We start from the raw sequence: 22,164 nt of genomic DNA on the forward strand, positions 1-22,164 counted from the left end.
CACTCTAGTTTGTGTTTTATTTATGTAAGTCAAGTAATCAAATACGTTATGTTTTATAAACGAACCAAAATGACCCATCTAATACTTACTTATGAACGATAATAATTCAAGCAATAAACAAATGAAATATTTTAATTATTATATGTACCTTAAGTGATTTTTGTACCTTAATTATGTAATCTTAATTACACTCGAAGTTGTGATTTATGTAACTTAAAGTGATCAAGCAATAAAGCATTATTATACCTTAACAATTCAACATAAATATCTTAATTATATCATGTAAAGTCAATCATTTTTAAAACAAGTGAAATTTTAAGAAAATGTCTTAAAGTCAATTCAAAATTATTACACTCCGTTTGATAAACGGTATTAAATGATGAGAATAGTAATGGAAATGTAGTGTGATTTTGATAGGAAAATGACTTGACAAATTTAATGGTCATATTTATTTTCCTTTAATAATCCCGTTTTCTTTACAAAATTTATTTCAATGCATTACCATTTAAACATGTGGTATAAGGTGATCATAAAAAAGTGTCAAAAAAAACTTATATACTTCAAAGTAAAATAAAATGATTAATTCAAATTTAAAATATTATTTTACAATATTCTATTATAATTTCAAAAATTTATATAGATCTATGAATTGAATAATTGCTTTGGGTGAGATTGTAAATTATTGGGTCAACTATATAAAATTACATAGTTTTTTAGATAAAAATGATGAGAATTGAGAAGTAATCATCGAGTATATTAAATGACCGACCTTAACAATGAATTGGTATGTACACAAATGGACATGTAGTCTAATTTTACGCAAGTTGACAATTATATTTTAATTGATTGTGTACAAATAATGTTTTAGGAAAATGATGTACTACATACTATAATAATGACTTTAAAGTTGTCATGAAATTATTGAATTTTTGGTATATTGAAATCATTTTATGTTCTTAAAATATATATGGAGTATATTTGAGTACTTTTTGTCTTTTTAATGGATCTTTAACTTATAATAAGGTTTTTCAATAGTGTAGGAAATTTAAATAAATTTTAAAAGTTTTAATATTTACACAAGATAAATCAAGTACAAGTAGTTGAGATTACAATGTTTTAATATCTATATTTATAAACAAAAGGCAATAAATTTTCTCTATTAAATTGCACAAACAACTTTAATTAGATTGATAAATTGCTATCACCTACAATGAAATTTCTAGGTTCTTCCTAAGCTACAACTTAATACGAGCTGAATTACACTATAGTTTGTGATTTATTTATGTGCCTTTAATAATCAAATGCGTTATCTTTGATACATATTGTAAAAATTTACATTACAAATAATTCTCATTATCACCAGTTAGTACCGTAAACAGAAAAAACAAAGAAAATTGATATGTAAACTTATATTGATCAAACCAAACAGTACAAGGCATTACACAAGAACATTAATAGAATTGAAACAAAATGCGTTACATGAATAAAAACAAATAAACGTGACTACTGACATGTGCCAGAAATGAAACTAGTACACGAGTAGTCATCACAGCACGAATTCTTAAAGAGGCCGCAAGATTCTCCGGGTCCGGAGCAGTCAAACGTACCGAATCCACCCAAGAGATAAACCGTATTCATCGTAATGATGGCAAGGATGGACAGGGAAATCACTGCGTATTTGCTTGCCTTCATTATCATCTTTTTAATGAATTGGATGGAATTGTATGTATGATATCATGTACTCTCTAATTAGTTTCTTCTTAATTAGTGCTCCAATATGTTGCGTGATCTTGGTCTTTTATATTAAGTTTCTTGATTAAAATATTAATCAAACTCAGCTACATGCATACATACAGCTATTTCCAACTAGGTAACTCTTCATAATTCTATTTCCCAATCAAAATAATATTCCCTCATATCTTTATAACATTCTTATTTGACTGTATACATTCGTCAGTGTAATAATACTATTATTAGTATCTCTAATTGTGTATAATTAAAGATTTAAAAGGTTGATATTTTGCATTGAAACGAATCAAATAACATCTCAAATCAGACTAGTAGGGTGAATACAAGAGAGTATATACTCAAGTGATTTGACTTTCTCAAATCCCTAAACTAAACATCAGTAAACCTGACGATGGAGTACTTGAAGAGACTGATGACAACCACCCTTCACGCTAATCGCCGGCTTTCCACCACAGCCGCCACCTATACCAATCACTGTAGTCTAAATCCACTGTTCTAATTGGGTTTTTTTTTCCAATGTGCAATTGAGGTAATTTTCAGATTTTCATCTCTATTTTTGAATGCTTTTCATCACAAGGATGATGCTAACAACAGACAATGGTACGCTATTTTCGACAAACATCTTTATTGATTTTGACTTTTGGACTTGATTGAGATTTTTGGTTGTATGTAGAAGTATTTTTTAGGATGTTTTAGTCTTTCTGTAAAACTTGTGGGATTTTTTCAATTTATTTACACATATATTTGCTTGACAAAATAACTTTATCTTTTTGCAGGTTTGGAATTACCAAACCAAAAAAATGTAGTTTAGTAAAACTATTTTATTATATGAACACCATTTTGGGAATTATATTTAAAGAACACCAAATTTAGAATGTTTTTTTATTTTTCAACCCCAATTAGGCAAATCACTCTACTAAACATAATAAAGGATGATAAGTATGAAATTTGCAAGGAAAGCTATAATAAAAATATGAAAGACACAATTAATGAACCTAGAGACAAATTATGAAGAACAAAACTAATTTTATTAAAGGATGATTACTAAGAGAACAATTAAATTAAATTTTTGCAATGAAAGATTAAACAATTAATTGATTTTTTTTTTCTAAATTCTTTTTGCTATTTAATGTTGTGTCTAAGGAAAACCGCAGCAAATGACAAGCAGCAAATACGATTTTTTCCACTAGTGTTTGCTATCGACGACTTAGCTGCATTTTATCTATTTACTTGATGTTAGATAATCTTGATGTATTTATATTTAATTATTATGTATTTTTGGAATAAACGATACGTATTTCATTTTCCTACCTTGATGTAATATTTATCGTTTTTTTATAAACAGCTTTTAGTTTTTAAAAGTTTTAGCAGAGCCGCATTTTGAGGCTTCTGCATTATTACGTAAACATTATCAGTAATGTTAATTATGTATCGAGACTGCCACTCCTACTACATTATATGTTAATTGTTATGTTTCAGAAAATGACTTCATCTAGGAGACCTTCCAGTTGATTTACTCCCTGAAACATCTTGTTGGTGAGTATTTGTAGTTCCTTAAAAGTATCTGGCAAGAATACCTTTCGTGAAAATAGTTTTATAAAGATTTTTTTGAAATTAAAAACTATTGAGACAAATTTGTTGTGACTATTTATGTTGATACTGAGATATATTGCTTAGAGCTCATTACCGGTTTGGAAAGAAAGGAGTCCAAGGTAATGAGACAGTTAATACGAGGCCTTTTTGGTTGAGTTTTGGATGTTTTGTGTATTTGACCTGTAGAACTCTGTAGAATTGTGTATATGTAGAATTTTAGACTCCCATACTTTCTTATTATATGAAGGGTTCTAACTAAGTCTATAAGTTAGTTGGTTTGTTATAGTAATCACCATAAAGAGCCCTCATCTCGATCCGCATCCACAACAAGTATAGGGTGACATCTTATCCTAGTCCTCGTCTTGTCGACCAATAGTATCGACCCTACTATATCCATATGATAAGTTGTAGGCTGCATCTGTAAGGACCGAATCCTGTTGCACAGGCTCAAAAAGTCACTAACATTGATGCCCCCACTAGTGAACATCCCTGTCCTGCGGAGCTCGCTCATTGGCTCCTCGAACAACCCTTCAAGAGCTAGTGTCCATGTCTCCTCAGCAGCCTTTCAATACCTAATCAAAGTATGTGTTGCACGTTTAGCAAAATAATCCTCATCTCTCCCCCATTGGCATGTGGAAGGTGTTGGTATTCGGTTGCTACCTGTCAACAAAAGCTGATATCAAATCACAGTCATCGATGCATAATACATGGAATTAGGCCAAAGTAATGCCGGGAACCACTGTGTAGCCCATCAAATATATCTCTAAGTTTGATGATGGCCTCTAACATCTTCTTTCTAGTACGACACTTTAGAATCGGAAGCGTATGCTAACTTCACACATATATACACACACACACATGATATGTTATGGATAAAGGTATACATACGATCTTATAAGGTGTATATAATTTTGTGAAGGAAAAGGTTCATATTATTTATAGAATTGTCATCCGAATATGTACTTATTTTAAGCATGTATGTACACCTTTTAGGAAATGTCAAATTATTTACAAAATTACCATCGGAATATATACACCATTTAAACTTTTTTGTAGATCAGTTTTCAGTTTTCACCTTTTTAATTGGTTTTCACATAATATATATATATATATATATATATATATATATATATATATATATATATATATATATATATATATATATATATATATATATATATATATATATATATATATATATATATATATATTTTCTTAGGTATAACCTAATTTTCAGATGTTGAAAAGTGTGTTCTTTTCTTTATGAAAATGTAAAAATTTATACCCTCTCCGTGACTTTTATTCTCTTGTTCCTTTTAGCTGCTCTCCTCCATTTTCATTTTTGGATTCTTTGTATTTTCTATCAAGGAATCACACAAAGAAAAATGGAGACTAAAACCTGATTTTGGCTTGTTAGTCGTTGGTTTAGAGACCTTTAGTTTGATTGTAGACTTTTATAATGGACTCCAAAAACATATTATGGCTTTAGTTGGTAAAGTATAAGAAAAGTTATGTATATCTGTAATTTATCATTTTCTTATTTAAATTAATTTCTAGAACTAAATTAAATTATCTTCTTATAGATTTTAGGCACTACCTTATTCTAATTAAAATGATCGAAATGATTTAGTATCGCGACTACTAAAAACTTCAGTTAATAAGATAATTTGAAAATATAAATTTGGTTGTATATTCATTTAAAATTTAAAATCGATATATACTAAAAACAGTAAAAACATACAGCTTAACACATGAGAATCATAAGATTAGCTCTTTGTTTTTGACGCTCGAACTCTCGACCTCAGGATTACTCAGATAGCTATGAGACCTACGCGCTAGCCAACTGCGCCACCACCCATTTGTTTTTGACTTGAGAAATTCTATAATCCATCCATTTCAGGATACTTGTCTAGTTCCATTTTTAGTTATTATTCAGTTACTAATAACATTTTTTTATAATTTATAATTGATAAACAATTAGAGATATTAAAAATTTAAATTTTATCTTAACAAGTACAAAAAAACTAAATTAGATTAAGAATTTATATATTATCTCAGAAAGTATATATATATATATATATATATATATATATATATATATATATATATATATATATATATATATATATATATATATATATATATATATATATATATATATATATATATATATATATATATATATATATATATATATATATATATATATATCAATTAATAATTTATTTCACACATATAACTCATTTTAAGCAAGAATCATTCAATTTAGTTTGTTTTTAAAAATGGTAAGTTACTCCAGTTTAATAAATTTTTAGGAGGGCTATAAACGACAGTCGATTAATTTATTTGTCATGTAAGCCAAAATTAACAATAAAGTCCTTCTATCTAATGGGGGCTCTATAAGGATGCCATATGAAATTTTACGGTCTTTTTATTAAATTATATGATTGAGTATTATATAGCCATTTTAGAAAACAAAACTGACCGTTTTTGATAATTCTTTTGAGGCCAACTACCAACTAATGATTGAGTAATACTTCCACCAATTCACTCTAAATCTCCCCTTTAGATGGCACAAAGGAATTAAGAAATGGAGGAGACCATATAAAGTAGTACTTCCTTGTGGTATTTTGACATAATTTACCCTCTAAATTTCAATCCGTCATACTTACACTTAGGGCATTTTTGTAATTATAAATATTTTATTAGGACAATTTGGTAAAATCTATGGCTTGAAATGAAAAGGGAACAATTGAATTAGAGAGTATTACATAGCCATGTAAAGTCTGCTATCACAAATGGCTGGATTTAGATAAAGAGAAAAGAGTACACAGATAAACACTCTAGGAGGAGACTAAATAGATATGCTAAGCTCAGCATAAGCATTTGAATCAAACCAGCAGCAGCTTGCAGTGCAGATTAGAGTAACAATGACGCAGATAAGCATGGTTCAGCTTCAGTATGCATACGAAGTTCTCTTCATCATTCTAAGGAAATCCTCAATGCTGACTTGCCCGTCACCTGCATGATATAGACGCCAATTTAATTTTAGTCAGATTATTCAAACAATCAGAAATGCAAGCTGCCTGTGATCACAATCTAATATCAGAAACTTGGGCCTAAGTACAGTTTATATAAATGTCACAAATAGTTGTCATATAAGATGCTAGGAGGAGAGACAAGCAGTATGGGGTCGATCCTCACCAAGCTAACCTTTGTAGGGGGGGGAAGGCCCGCAAGAGTGGGCCTGCCTTACTAAAATCAAATGTGGACTTATACGTAGAGTGGGAATATTATTCCCAAAGGCGAAAGTACTCGAGTTTGCTTAACATGCATGATGCATCATACCATAAGAGGTATTTGGAATCAACTAACCATCTCTGTCTGCTTCTTCAATCATCTCTTGGATCTTCCTTTCAGTGAAGTGTTCTCCCAATTCACTTGCAATACCTCGAACATCTCCATAGGATATCATTCCCTACACCGCCATTCATATATGTAAGTACAAAAGATTGCAATACAGATAGCTTAAACACAAAAATTTACATTTTTATCTTTGTCGATTATCCGAAATGCTTTCATCAGCTCCTCCTTAGTGTCCCTTTCCCCAATTTTAGCAGTCATCATGTGATAAAACTCATCAAAGTCAATGGCACCACTGCCATCTTTGTCCACATCCGCAATCATTTGAGTGATTTGCTGAAATCACAGAAAGTGGTTGAGCTTAGCAAATGTTAAAAAAGAAAGACAAACAGACAACCCTAGTTCAACTGATAAAAAAGCTTTTTTTATCTATCAGCAGTGAAGAAATGAAAGAAAGCAAGTGCATGACAAAGTAAAGACGATTCAAAACACACTTACCACCCAATAAAACTAAGCTCTAAGTTGTAATTATCATGAGTAGACAAAAAGTGAAGCAGACAAAAAAATTCACGTGAAATAAGAGTCTAAAATTACAAAGGGATGCCAGATAAAACAACTGGAAGTAAATTTCTGGTAGCCCAAGAAGCTGGGCTTGAGTCAGCTTCTGGAGTTTGTTCAGGATTTGGACAAAAAATTTGCATCTAGATTAAATATTACTATATTATCAATGTTTGTCTTTCATCATATTACCAACAGTATGCCTAAAAACATAATTGAAGTAATCGTAATCAGCAATAAGTAAAAACCAGCCAAATACCTCTTCTGTCATCTCAAAACCCGGAGCCCTGTAATAGTAAATAATATCAGAATTTGTGTAGTGAACTGTGGATCATTAAACCATCAGGTTCAAAAGGAAGAATACCTCATTGCAACATTCAACTCCTTGGCATCAATAGTCCCTGAAAGTATCAGACTCAACATCACACGAAGGAAAGTGTGTATTGATTTATTAAATCAGAAACAAGACTGATTCAAAACCTGAGCCATCAGTGTCAAAAAGTTCAAAAGCTTCCTTAATCTCTTGCTTCTTCTGTTGAGTCAGAGTCGAATGACGACCACGTGGCTTATCTTTCCTCGTTGCCCTGACACTCGACTACAAATGATATCACCATACCCAGAAACTCAAAGTTAAAAAATTTCATCACAGAACTGAAGCTTTTACACACAAACACCCCAACATTTGACAAATTCAAAAATTATTCTACAACTTAGAGAAAACGACATATTGGTTACCAGGTCTGTTCCCCCTCAATTATTTTTCTCAAAGCTCAAGATGTGTATATACAAACAATCAATTCTAATAGTAAAATGGCTAACAAAATCTACAGTGTATCAATGACAAACATAAATGCAGATACGTCAACAGATATAAAAGTAGTGCAGCGTGAAAAGCAGATGCCTAGAAATCTGTGATGCTTCCTGCCTTCCTTCTCTTATTGAGAGTAATAAAAGAACATACACCAATTGAACACAAGGATTAACACACGGCTTAGAGTGCCGTATAAACTCCCACATAACTTCGAGCGTTGTGTGAATTCCCACACAACTTCAAGTGTTGTGTCTTATTTCTGAATTCTTAATTTCAATTACAAGATAAGATCATACAATGAGAAGCTATCCCTATTTATAGCCTTCTAAGCCTAAGACCTTGAGCCCACTAACACGAATAAAGGCCCACTAAAACGTAACAAAATAACAAAATAACCGAAAATATTTATTTCTAAATATTTTCGCCACACGACCCTAAAACTAACATGACACTTCTTGACTTCGTATCCTCCTTTGATATGTTTTGATTATCTCAGTAGCCTTAGATGTTACAATACCCCGGCCCAATTAAGCACCTTGTCCTCAAGGATGTGGATGAGATCTTCCAATGTAAGCTTCGGAGGCATCCAAACCTTCCCATAATACCAACACCTCACATGAATGGGATGGCAACTGGCGCAAGTGTAAAATATCAGCGGGCTGGACTAAAATCTCCAAATCAGCCGTCAAAAGAGGAAGGGCAGCTGCTAAACCATGTATCCCTTCCGCTTTCTTCAACTGAGAAATATGGAATACTGGGTGAATTTGACAATCCTTCGGAAGCTCAACTTGTATGCAACGCATCCAACCCTTTGCAAGATCTTATAAGGCCCATAAAAACGTAAACCGAGCTTTTCATTAAGGAAGCTAGTCAACGTTCGTTGTCTATAAGGGCGGATTTTCAAATACACCCAATCTTCCTCTTCATATGACACATCTTTACGCTTCAAGTCGGCATAATATTTCATTCTTTGTTGAGCCTTGGCCATATTGAATTGTAGCTCATCTAACATGGCAACATATTCTTGCAACAAATGTTCCAAGGAATCAACGGTGGTGAGTCTGTGCCCGATTCCGACCACATGTGGCGGTACTCGGCCGTACAAAGCTTGAAAAGGAGAAATTTTGATAAGAAGGTGAGGAGACGTAATGTAGCTAAACTCGGCTCAAAGTAACTACTTTACCCATTATTTGGGGTGTTCATTAGCAAAGCAATTCGTTTGTTGCTTTGAAGCAAATGAGTTTGTTCATTACCGATTCCGACGTAATGTGGCGGTAAGTGTCCACCATTTTATTAAATTTCAGATTGGCCATCCGTTTGTGGATGGTAAGCGGTGCTTTGAAGCAAATGAGTTTGTTGTAGCCGAAACAATTCCTGCCAAAAGATACTTATGAAAACCTTGTCTCTATCGGACACAATGGAAGTCGGGAAACCATGTAGTCTCACCACCTCTTTTACAAACATGGCCGCTACTTTAAGCGTTGTATAAGGATGTTGAAGTGCGATGAAATGCCCGAGCTTTGTCAATGGATCAATGACCACCAACATAGTATCAACCCCTTCGGAAAGTGGCAACACTTCTAAGAAATCCATAGTGACATGTTCCTATACATGGGATAGAATTGGAAGATTTTGTAGTAACCCTGTCGGACTTTGATTGGAAGCTTTGGCCTTTTGGAAAATGTGACACTCCCTGACGTAGTTGGCAACTTCTCGACGCATTCTTCCCAATACCATTCGGCAGCCAAACGTAAATAAGTCTTCAACTCTCCCGCATGACGTCCCAAGGGTGAGTCATGATACTCCCGAAGCAAAACTGAAATGAAGGGAGAAGACCGAGCTAAAACATATCGCCCCTTATAGAATAGCCTGTCATGATCAATGGAGAAACCCAAAGGAACTTGTTATCCTTTTAACACAGCGTCACGTATTCGAGTTAAGGTTGAATCCTTGTTGACCTCCTCTTGCAATAGTTCCCAATCGATGCCATTAGAACTCAATAATGAACCTAACTCAATAACCTCATGATGTACACGAGATAATGCATCTGCCACTAAGTTGCTTCGTCCTAGATTGTACTCTATAGCAAAGTCGAACCCCATCAGCTTTATTAAGCATTTTCGATAGTCCCCATTGACCTCACGATGCTCTAAAAAGTGCTTCAAACTGCTTTGATAAGTCTTCACAGTGAACCGTCGCCCAAGTAAGTAATGCTTCCACTTAAGAACCGCAAACACGATAGCCATAAGTTCCCTTCATGTATAACCATTTTCAAAGGTACGGCCGAAATATGTCATTCATTAAGGACTGAAACGTAGACGGAGCATTCGTCAACCCGAAAGGCATAACAAGAACTGATAGTGCTCTTCATGAGTTCTAAAAGCAGTTTTGTGTACATCCTGTGCCTTTATTCTGATCCGGTGATATTCGGATTTGAGGTCTAACTTGGTAAATACAGTGGTTCCATGTAGCTCATCCAATAGTTCATCTACCATTGGAATATGACATTTTTCGGGAACCATTGCCTTATACAAGGCTCGATACAACACAGAATCTCCAAGACCCATCCTTCTTTTTAACTAAGACAACCAGACTAGAAAATTAACTCACCGAAGGCTGTATTATACCGGCCTTTAACATGTCATGCACCAATCTTTCTATCTCGTTCTTTTGACTATGAGGACACCGATAAGATCGCATGTTTATGAGATCAGTTCTCTCCTTAAGTGTGATAGCATGGTCTTGCACTCGATTCGGGGGTAATGGTAACTGTTGTTGGAATAAATCAGTATAGCTAGCGAACAAATCTTGCAATTCAGCCAAGACTCTTGCTTCTAAAACGTAAATGCGCTATACTATTGAACTCAAATAAAATGCCTCCATCTTCCTTTCTCAACACCTTAAGCATGGCCTTCAATGAATTCTTGGAACGTTTAAAAGATGGATCCCCTATCAAAATCACTTTCTGCCCTTGCCATTCGAATTTCATGGTTTGAGTCTTCCAATTAGTAGCTACCGGACCCAAAGTCTCCAACCATTGCACACCAAGAATCAAGTCAGAATTTCCCAAATCTAACGAAAGGAATTCTTGAATCAAAGTCAGTCCCAGGATCATAATTTCTACAATCCTACAAATTAATTTACCCACAATTTCTTCACCATTTCCTAGCAATACCGCAAACTTGTCACAATCTTCACATTGAATGCCTAACCGTTGCACAACGCGTGTAGAAATAAAATTGTTCGTGGCTCCGGGATCAATCGTAACGATCAATTCATGTTCTCCCACCTTACCCAAAATTTCATTGTTTTTGGGTTTGTAATACCCACGACAGAATTTAATGAAATGTTGATTTCTCCGGCTTCCTCATCTTTCACAACCTCCTCAATGTGCAAATCATCCTCTTGAACATTTTCCTCGTCATCTACACCAATCAATACACTTATTTCTTTCTCACTACACACATGATTTAGGGACCATTTTTCGTTACATTGAAAACACAACCCTTTTGCCCTTTTTTCTCAGTATTCTTGATCAGAGAGTTGTCTCTCCTTGATGTCCCAACGTAAACCTCTCAGGAAGGAGCCTATCATCACTCCTTCCTCCATCTTGTTCCACTTTCTTGCTGTGAGCTGCCCCTTTCTTTTGGAGATTTTCGGGTTAAACTCCCATGTCAATTAATTTGGCTTGTCCCTCCATTAATATAGCCAATAGTTATTCCGTTTTGTCTTATTTCTTGGCTATTTCTCCCACCGTGGCTACCAATTCATCTCTTCCCGACCCCATAACAAATTCTTTGATCTTTGCCAATTCTTGTTCCAAAATTTCCGGCCTTCCCGGAGCATTCGGATTACCCATTTTCATAAATCTAACGAACCATTCTGATACCTGCTGTGATGCTTCCTGCCTTCCTTCTCTTATTAAGAGTAATAAAAGAACATACACCAATTGAACACAAGGATTAACACAAGCTTAGAGTGTCATATAAACTCCCACACAACTTTGAGTGTTGTGTAAAAACCCACACAACTTTGAGTGTTGTGTAAACTCCTTATTTTTGAATTCTTAATTCCAATTACAAGATAAGATCATACAACGAGAGGCTATCCCTATTTATAGCCTTCTTAGGCTAAGACCTTGAGCCCACTAACAAGAATAAAGGCCCACTAAAACATAACAAAATAACGATTTTCACCACACGACCCTAAAACTAACATTACACTTTTTGACTTCGTATCCTCCTTCTTTGATATGTTTTGATTTTCACGGAAGCCTTAGATGTTACAAAATCATTTAAAAAAACTATTGTTAAAGCCTGTGCGAGTTAGAATTTCCAACCTCAAAATGAATTCTTAAACACTAGAAACAACTAAGTATCAACAAGAGAACAAACATATTCATTGATACACAAATAAAATAAAAGGCAGCAAAACCATGAAAAGCATATACCTAATAGAAAATTATCAAATTACTTCAATAGTAATTCACATACTTGAAAAAACTTACTCTCTTGAGAGTTAGACTCAAGCTCCTTGATCCAAAGTCAAGTCCTTTGTCTCATGAAACTGTTGCATTTTTTCTAAAAGTCATTGGTTTTTCCTCATTCATGCATAAAAATGAATTTGTGACTTGTTTACTTGGTGTGAAGGGACAGAATAAGGAGCATGAAGTTGCATGGCATGTTAGATGGAGATTAAGTACAAGATCAGTTTGGATGTAATATGGGTTGTTGTTTGAGTTTATTTACTTTATAGTATTTACATTGTTTAACTTTAAAGGCGTGTGTAATAAAGCTTAGTAGAATCATGAAACAAGTAGTCTAAAGTGTTGCGGTTGTTTATTACTCATAAAATCAATTCCTTCATTGGGCTTTATTAAGGATTTAATATAAGGAATCTTAGTTCTATGGTTGTTCAGCATGTTGGACGGCTGTAGTCTTCGGATTTGCATCCTATTGTTGTTCTATAGCTCTATTTAAAGAGCTCATATAAAAAATTCTGAGTTATTGAAGTATAAAAAACTAGTGTTTTATTTTGCTTGTCTTTGTGTCAGTCTATAATTCAAGTAAATCTTTATTACTTTGAGTATAGAGGATTTAGAAATAGAGGATTTAGAAGAAGAAGAAGGGAGAATAAGAGAAGGATTGAGACTTGAAGTATATTTCATTTCCTGCCTAACCAGCTATTATATACTACTCCCTCCTATTCACCAAATGTGTGCTATTTGACTTTTCACCATATTTTTGGTGATCAAAAGAGACCACATGTGAAAGAAAAAGTGTAGTGTTTTTAAATTTTAGTAGGGGTAATGTAGCGATAGTAAGTGTAAAGGTGTAAAAAGATTAAGTTTAATAAGGGTAAATTGGTAAAGTTAACATATCCAAAATAAAAATGAGACATATTAGATAACTTGACCCAATAAGGAAATGGGGGCATTTAAGGTGAATAGGAGGGAGTAGTATTTATAGCTAAACAAGTCATAACAACCTTGTTGCCATAATAGAGTTGGTTACAAAGGATACTCTTTCTAGAAGATTTTCCTAAACCCTCTCACTTAATTCTGTAACCTCATCATCCCCCTTTGGATTCACTGCCACCTCATCATTTTCTTACGTCCATAATAGACCAAATTTTTTTTCGTAATTTTCTCAAGTATGACAAAATCACTCCTACCCTATAATAAAAAAGGAAACATGAAAAAAAAATCTCTAAATGTTCCCCACATTTAGGCCTTCCATGTGTACACACCTCCTCAAGCCAAAGCAACAAAATCAAAGGGACAGAGGACGCAAACATAAACGCAAAATTCCTTTATAACTAAACTCCTCAAATTCAACACAAACTGTCCATTTATTTGCTTTTTGATCAATTAGTGATAGATAATATGCTATGCCTCTCATGAAAGAGAAAAGTTGGGTTACATACCAAAGGAAAAAGAAGAAAGGGGCAAACGGTTAAATTGGGTAGGCCTACTGCAGCTGGTTATTACAACAACATAAAGGAATTTTTTGGAGAAGGTGCTAGATTACGCTGAGGTGGCAGTAGCTACTGTAGTATATAATGAATAGTCTTGTACTAGCAATATTAAGCAAGAATTTTGCAATTAGTACTTTATTTCGAGAGTTACCCCTGTACTCGAAATCAGGTGGCCTGTAGTACTCTTTTTTTTCTTTCTCTTCTGAAATACAAACTCTTCTTTTCTTCTCTTTTTTAAAATTCCGCCATTGTTATACACTGAGCTCAGTCCATAGCAATTCTTGGTATCAAAACATAAGATCCAAGATGGTAAATCCCACCCAAAACCAACGAATAGAGACCCTAGAAACCAAACTTAACAAATTACCCACCCAAATCAACTCTGAAATGGACAAGCTTTGTTCAAAGATTAAAGGATGATGTGAGGAGGGAATTACGGGTACATGGTCCCATCACATTGAAGGAGGCAATGACTTAGGCCATCAGGATTGACCAAAAGTTACACCTTGAGACCTATAAAGATAGGGACCCACGTACCTATAAAAAATCTTTTACCCAAACTTTGTACCTTACCCTTTCCATTCATAACCCAGAACTTAAGTTTCTCCTAAATTTTCCACAAACAACACTCCAGGTACACCGCCCATTCACCAACCCTCCATTGGAGGAGCAAAGATTCTTATTATGGTTGACCCGGGAGCAACAAATAATTTCATTCATAGGATAAAATGAAGAAGCTGAGCATTCCATACTTGAACCATATCAGGTTTGGAGTAACTTTGGGAAACTGTGAGAAGATACAAGGGGAGGGTGATTTTGTAGGTGCTTAAAACTAGAAGTTCAGGGAATTTGTATCAGTAAGAACTTTCTGATTTTGGGACTAGAAAACTCTGATGTTATTTTGGGACTTCAATGATCAGAAAAATTAGGGGAAATCATCACAAACTAGAAAGAGCAGCGGATGAGTTTTAATTGGGAGGGGAAAATGGTGGAATTAAGGGGGGATACTTCGCTTGAAATGACTCAAATATCCCTTAAGGCGATGAAGCGTGTTTGAGGAAGGAAAAAAATAGGGTCCTGGTTGAATCGAGTCAGTACAGGAGAACAGTAAGGAGGAAAATTATGATCCTCTAGAATATTTGCAAGAGGTGTTACAGAAATTCCGGATGGTGTTTGCTAAACCCCAAGGGCTCCCTCCTTGCCGTGAACAAGACCATGCTATTGTCCTAAAAGAGGGTATTGATCCGATGAGTGTTAGGCCCATACCGCTATCCACATGTCTAGAAAAGTGAGATTGAGAACATGGTTTGCACTATGCTTGAAGCTCGGATCATCCAACTTTCCACCGGCCCTTTCTCAAGTACCTTAGTCTTGGTCAAAAAGAAAGATGGGTCCGAAGGTTTTGTGTAGACTATTGAGCATTAAACAAGGTTACAATGGTCGACAAATACACGACACCCATCATAGATGAACTTTTGGATGACCTCTACGGAGATAAAAAGTTTCTCAAAGTCAGGTAACCATCAAATAAGGATGAAGAAGGAAGATGTGCCCAAAGCCGCTTTTAGAACACATAAAAGGCATTATGAATTTCTAATGATGCCTTTCGGGCTCACTAACGCCCCTACAACATTCCAAGCCCTAATGAACGAGGTAATTCGCCCTTTCCTTCGTCATTTTGTGCTTGTCTTTTTTGACGATATTTTGATTTACTAGTAAAAGCATTGAGGAGCATGTACACATGTTAGTTTGGTACTGGATACGTTTCAACGCAATTGTTTGTTGGCTAACCAGAAGAAATGTGAGTTTGGGATGAAGGAGATTGCCTACTGTGGTCATATCATTACGGAGAAGGGAGTAGCAATGGATAATCACAAGAATGTAACTATGACTTCATGGCCGGTACCAAACAATTTGAAAGCACTAAGAGGATTTTTTGGTCTCACTGATATTATAGGAAGTCCGTGAGGAATTATGCATTGATAGCTAAACTATTAACTGAGTCGTTGCGTAAGGATGCCTTTGAGTGGAATTTGGAGGTACAAAAGGCCTTTGAAACCATGAAATCTGCCATGACAGCAGCTCCTGTTCTCTCCCTGCAAGACTTCTCAAAAGCCTACATCATTGAAGTTGATGCTTAAAGTCCAGGCCTTGGAGCTGTTTCGTTACAAGAGAAACATCCGACGGCGTTTTTTTAGCAAAACCTTCGCGAAGAGAGCTAGTTTGAAAGCATAAAAAATGATTGCAAATTATGTCAAGGATAGTGAGGTGTGTCAAAGGCAAAAAGCCTTATCTTTATCCCGGCGGGGTTGCTACAACCATTACCAAATCTTCATTTGGTGTGGGAGCACATTTCTATAGATTTCATTAAAGGTCTTCCCAAATCACAAAGGAAGGATACGATCTTGGTAGTGGTAGACCGACTCACCAAATCTGATTGTAGGGGTGAATACTATGGTCGTTATGACGGTTCAGGTGAACAACGTCCAGGACCTTTTGCTAAATTCCTGGAGCAATGTGGTATTGTTCCTCAGTACACCATGCCTGGTACTCCAACTATGAATGGTGTTGCTGAGAGATTAAATAGGACTCTTAAGGAAATGGTAAGGAGCATGATTAGTCATTCTACCTTACCAGAGTCACTCTGGGGAGAAGCGCTTAAGACTGCAGCTTATATTCTTAATAGAGTACCAACAAAAGCGACTGATAATAAGACCCCATATGAACTGTGGACTAGCAAAAAGCCGAGTCTAAATCACTTTCTATTTAGGGATGTCCAACTGAGGCATGACCTTACAAGCCTAATGAAAAGAAATTGGATTCCAGAACTGTTAGTTGTTATTTTGTTGGATACTCTGAAAGGTCAAGGGGGTTTAAGTTTTATGATCCTAAAGTTAAATCTTTTTTTGAGACGATTAATGCTAGGTTTGTTGAGGATGTCGATTTTGTGGAGGAAGATACAGTTAGAAATATTGTTTTTAAGAAAGAATATTATTATTCCTCTAGATGTCATTGGTATTGAATTGATTCCCACATCGGACATTACTTATTATACAGTTCAAAACAATGTTGATGGAGAACTTCCCGGAGAACAAACGCTCACTCCTCAAGAAGTTGTGCCATTAAGAAGGCCCACTAGAGAGAGAAGAAGTGCATTGTTAGATGATTCATTGCATATCTTCAAGAACATGAAAGTTCTACCTCTCCAGAATGGATAGATGCCAAAAAAGACGAGTTTGAACACATTGTAATGGAAGATGACCCAGTCGACTTTCATCAAGCTATGAAAAGTGCAAATTCTCAGCAATGGCTCGAAGCCATGAATGAGGAAATGAAATCCATAAAGGACAATGATGTTTGGGATCTCGTCGCATTGCCAGAAGGTATAAAACCTATTGGTGATAAATGGATAGTTAAAACCAAAAAGGATTCCAATGGCAATGTGGAGAGATTCAAAGCTCGTCTGGTAGTGCAAGGTTTTACACAGAAGGAAGACATTGATTACAAAGAGACTTTCTCTCCGGTTTCCTCGAAAGACTTTTTGAGGATAATAATGGCATTGGTACCACATTTTGATCTTGAGTTACATCAGATGGATGTAAAAACAGCGTTTCTCAATGGTAATATTGATGAGACAATTTATATGAAACAACCTGAAAACTTTGCAGTGGGTGACCCAAAGAAGATGGTTTGTAAACATAAGAAATCCTTCTATGGACTCAAGCAGGCGTCTCGTCAAGTAAAAGCAAATGTAACTAAGGCAGCTTTGGTTTATGCTAATATGATTGATGGACGAGATTGGTTTCTAATACATTACAGTTTTTGACAGTATGGTTGAGCTCAAATTTGGTTTTACAATGATACAAGTTTATATAATTTTTTTTACATATAGCCCAAGTGGGAGATTGTTGGACCAAAGTCCAACGTTGGGCTTATATGTAAATATTTATATGTCATTATAATTACTTAAAACTGTCTTTATGCTCTAATTAAAGTGATCTAATTAAAGTTAAAAGGTTTGGGCTTAAATGTATCAATAGGTTGTGGGTCTTAAATGTGTAGAGACTCGTTTTATAATTGGGTTCTATGATGGGCCGAATACTAGTCACAAGTTATTATATATATAGCAATTATGGTCCCTTGGTTATACATATTCCTTTTCTCCTGCCATCCCATTATTAGAGAGAATTAAGAGTGATAACATTAAGGGTCGTCACTTTAGGGAATACGTGTTAATCTAGAAGATCTAATCGCTTCTATTTCCATGATTATCTCTTGCGCCATGGAATCAGGTATTTCTCAGTTTTTTCCTTTTATTTTGTTCTTCTAATTCAACATAATCGATCCTGTTTGTCAGTAAAGGTTTTCATCATATTTTGTCCCATCATGAGTAGCCTTGACGAAATACTCAAGGAGCGTGATGTGATGTTGGATAATTTGAAGTTTCAATTACTTTGTGCCCGATAAATCATGGAGGCAAATGAAGATAAGAAAAGAAGAGATAAGCATTTTCTGAAAGGGGAAACAGTGTTCCTAAAGCTTCAACGGTTCAACTATATCATCAAAAGTGTCTTGCTCACAAATGCAATGAAAAACTCAACCCTTGCTACTATGGGCCATATAAAATTACAAGATTGGCACCACGGGTTATGAACTTGCCCTATCACCCATAGTCGAGTTTATATGGTGTTCCATGTCTCTCAATCAAAAACGGGGAGAATGGAAACCCAATGAGCTGCCAGCCCACATAATCGATGAATTGGAGTTAACTGTTGTTCCGAGTAAGGTGCTGCACGTTACGTACAATGACAATGGGGCCTTGGAAGTTCTCATTTGATGGCAAGACTTACCACTCGCTGAAGCAACATGGGAAGTGGCGTCTGTGTTGCAACAACCTTCCCCTACTTTCCACCTTAAGGACAAGGTGAAGCTCCAAACCTGGGGTATTGCTACACCTCTAATGAAAGAGAAAAGTCGAGTTACATACGAAATAAAAAAGAAGACAGGCCTATTGTAGCTGGTTGTTCCAACTTACAACAAAATAAAAGAATCTTTTGGAGAAGGTGTTATATTATCCTGAGGTGGCAGTAGCTATTGTAGTATTTAATGAATAGTCTTGTACTAGCAATATTAAGCAGGAATTCTGTAATCAGTACTTTATTTTGGGAGTTACCCCTGGTGGCCTGTAGTAATCTTTCTTTTCTTTCTCTTCTGAAATACAAACTCTTCTCTTCTTCTCTTTTCTAAAATTCCGCCATTGTTATACACGGAGCTCAGTCCATAGCATAATACCAATACCAATAACAATAACAAGATTCTAAGTTCCCTTAAATCAGTATCATTTCAAACCATAAAGAGACTTTTCCTCATAAATTTAACAACCCAAGAGCACAGAACTCTTCCAAAATCATGTTGCTAATCATCTGGGTAGTCTTTTCCAATAAAATTCGAACCAAACCCTAAAAGACTAGTTATTTCTTCAATCCTACCCTATATAGTTTCCTCCTTTTATTAAGCAATGAAGTTCAAAAATCATCACAAGTTCTTCAAAAATTGGGTTTCCGTTTTGGATAAAACTCTTACAAGAAACATAAATATTGATAACAAACTGTGAAAAAAAATAACAACAAAAAAGGAAATTAAATAGAAAAAAAAGGAAAAGGAAAGGAATTATGATAATCAATTATTTCAATTTAGAAAGAGAAAAAGACGACATACCATGGTGAAATGTTTCTGCAAAACTGAGCTATGCGATTATTATGAAACTTAAGAAGGCAACGAGGAAGTTGTAGATTGTAAGTTGAAACAAATCACTGCAAAACTAACCAGAAGACATTAATTAGAGAGCAAGTTACAAATAAATCACTACAAAATTAACTATTAAACATCAATTAGAGATGATATCAATCAGAATAGAGTGTGAGAAAGCGAAGGATTGTTTAATGGGGGAGAATTGCCAAAAGGTTTCCATCTTGTTGGCGATTACGCAAATGATGAGTGAGATCAGAGTTTTGAGGGAGTAGTCATCTATCGCACCCGCCGTTTCAAAAAATAAATGTTTTACAAATTCAACTCGATTACAGCTAGTCTTCAAATATAATAAAATTTGAACTAAATAAGTAAAATAATATAAAAAAGTCAAATAATAGATAATGTTTAAAAATATTTTTCAAAATAAGCACATTTTTCCAGGGCTATAGTTTCGTATGATTCGCTATTAGTAACAACGAATAATGACTAAAGGTTAATAAAAGTCAAAGAGTTTGTTTGCTGTTACTAACAACGAACAATGACTTTGACTATTTTTGACATGCAGTCATTGTTTAATGCTAGTAATAGCGAACAGACGCATGCTTTGATAATCAATTCTTCAAGATTTTGATTTGATAATCAAAATGAAAAAGCGGATCTTAGCACGAATGACTAACGTCATTGAAAATTCTTCAAGATTTTGAAATAGTCAAAGTCATTGTTCGTTGTTAGTAACAACTCCAAGACCTCCAGTCTCAATTTCTTGCTTTTCAAGATGAAACTCGTGTCTCACTTGCCTCAATTGCTAATAAGCTCATCCAGATGGAGAACCGTCTTGGTGCCAAGCTGGACACAGTTGAAGTGCAAACTGAGTTCATAAATGAAGATGAGACTGCTCCTTGATTCCTCTTCACACAATATTTAATGATCATTTGTTGGCCTTACTATCTATCAATCAAAATTTATCAAACAAATTTTTGTGTACCATCTGGGGTACAAGGTTGTATCTCTTTTGTTGAAACAGCTGCTACAATTTCTTTGTTTTATATTGGTCTGTGATGTTAACAATATGCATATTTGGATTGCTTTTTATGGTGCTTGCTTTCATTTACTGTTTCTGATTTTCTTCAATGGCAAAATCTTTATATTTGCGCTGTGGTTTGATTATCCCAGTTCTTTTTTATTGATGACAAAAGGGGAAGGTATTGCACAAACTTAAGAGAAGTTGTGAATGCACATTCTCCATATCTTTCTAATTGATTTATATTGCTCCAATAATGGAAGTTAATGTGCCTTAGCTATATAACTCTGATTATGATGATTGTTATTCTGATCATGTGCTAATCATGTTTATGCTAGGTTTAAACTCTGTGTTGTTCCTGATTGAGCTTATGAATACCTTAATTAATTGTTCTGGTTACGTTTTAAATACTTAAGGATTTGTGTTAACTTAAATTTTTTGTTTTTTGATATAAATTTGATATTATGTTTTTATATACTATATTTGATATTATGTTTTTATATACTATATGGAGTAAACTGTTTTACTATGAGTGCTTGGTAAATTTTAGTGTAACGAGTTAATTTACTAAGTTATTTAGAGTTGCTTTAATCTCTAGTATGCTCTAAGAATTTTGTTTTACTCTTTTATTTAAGTTTGTTTATAAGTTTGTCTTCATCAAAAAGAGGGAATTTGTTGGCCTCTTAGGTTTTGGTGATGATTTCACTTTTAAATAAACAAACATATTTTAGAGATTGTTTTGTAGGTAAATATCTGATTTTGTTAAAATCGTTGATGAAGCCTATGACTTGGTTTGTGGAAGTTGTACGTGTCGTAAATATCCAAGAAGTTAGATAATTGCTTAGGAAGTCAAAAGTAGACAGGGAGTCTACTGTTCCCAAAGTTGACAATCTGACGGAAGTTGTAGATGGAGACAGTACACTATTCCCTCAATGCAGGTCTGGAGAAGACATCGACTGGAAATTACGAATGTTTTGTTTTCTGTTTTTAGTTGATGTAAAGGTTAAAAGTTTAATTAGTTGCTTAACTTAATTAATTCATTAACTGGCAAAAGCTATTTTTGGACGCCTAAAATCATGCTATTGTAGAAATACAAAGAGATGGTCGAATGCAACAAGAGGGGGGGGGGTTGAATTGTTGTGTATTAAGCTTAAGATTTTTGACCCTAATTTTGCGGAATTATAACAAGAAAATAAAACTTAAACATAAAGTGAAAAAGATAAAAGGCGACAAAGATTTTACGTGGAAACCTTCTTGGCCTAATAAGAAGGAAAAATCACGACCCCCCGGGATTTCAAAATTCTTACTATGTTTTAGGCAATCAATTACAATTACATAAAAC

The 22,164-nt window shown here is 34.6% G+C and overlaps 2 protein-coding genes across 3 annotated transcripts; both read right to left on the reverse strand.

Moving 5' to 3' along the window:
- Positions 1-6,076: 6,076 nt before the first annotated feature.
- Positions 6,077-8,311, reverse strand: LOC130820944 (caltractin-like). 2 transcript variants are annotated; one of them, XM_057686506.1, is made up of 6 exons: positions 7,744-8,311; positions 7,628-7,664; positions 7,523-7,550; positions 6,889-7,041; positions 6,718-6,820; positions 6,077-6,363 (listed from the first exon to the last, which is right to left on the reverse strand). In XM_057686506.1, exons 2-6 carry the CDS (start codon positions 7,630-7,632, stop codon positions 6,299-6,301), a joined length of 354 nt encoding a protein of 117 aa, XP_057542489.1. In that variant the 5' UTR covers positions 7,633-7,664; positions 7,744-8,311; the 3' UTR covers positions 6,077-6,298. The 2 variants fall into 2 exon arrangements, with proteins under 2 accessions (XP_057542489.1, XP_057542490.1); XM_057686507.1 differs by having other exon boundaries at positions 6,301-6,363; positions 6,691-6,820.
- Positions 8,312-9,654: 1,343 nt separating this feature from the next.
- Positions 9,655-10,320, reverse strand: LOC130821624 (uncharacterized). The gene is made up of 2 exons (XM_057687411.1): positions 10,033-10,320; positions 9,655-9,930 (listed from the first exon to the last, which is right to left on the reverse strand). The coding sequence occupies exons 1-2, from the start codon at positions 10,318-10,320 to the stop codon at positions 9,655-9,657; spliced, it is 564 nt and encodes a 187-aa protein (XP_057543394.1).
- Positions 10,321-22,164: the final 11,844 nt, after the last annotated feature.

This window comes from Amaranthus tricolor, chromosome 8, assembly GCF_026212465.1.
Source record: "Amaranthus tricolor cultivar Red isolate AtriRed21 chromosome 8, ASM2621246v1, whole genome shotgun sequence".
Taxonomy (NCBI): domain Eukaryota; kingdom Viridiplantae; phylum Streptophyta; class Magnoliopsida; order Caryophyllales; family Amaranthaceae; genus Amaranthus; species Amaranthus tricolor.

Coding starts and splice junctions, on each gene's coding strand:
- LOC130820944 (XM_057686506.1), bottom strand. Junction 7,042..7,522: donor GTTTTGAGATGACAGAAGAG/GTATTTGGCTGG, acceptor CTGTGATTTCAG/CAAATCACTCAAATGATTGC. Junction 6,364..6,717: donor TGAAGAAGCAGACAGAGATG/GTTAGTTGATTC, acceptor TATATCATGCAG/GTGACGGGCAAGTCAGCATT.
- LOC130821624 (XM_057687411.1), bottom strand. CDS start 10,320: ATGGCTATCGTGTTTGCGGTTCTTAAGTGGAAGCATTACTTACTTGGG. Junction 9,931..10,032: donor GGGAACTATTGCAAGAGGAG/GTCAACAAGGAT, acceptor CTATTCTATAAG/GGGCGATATGTTTTAGCTCG.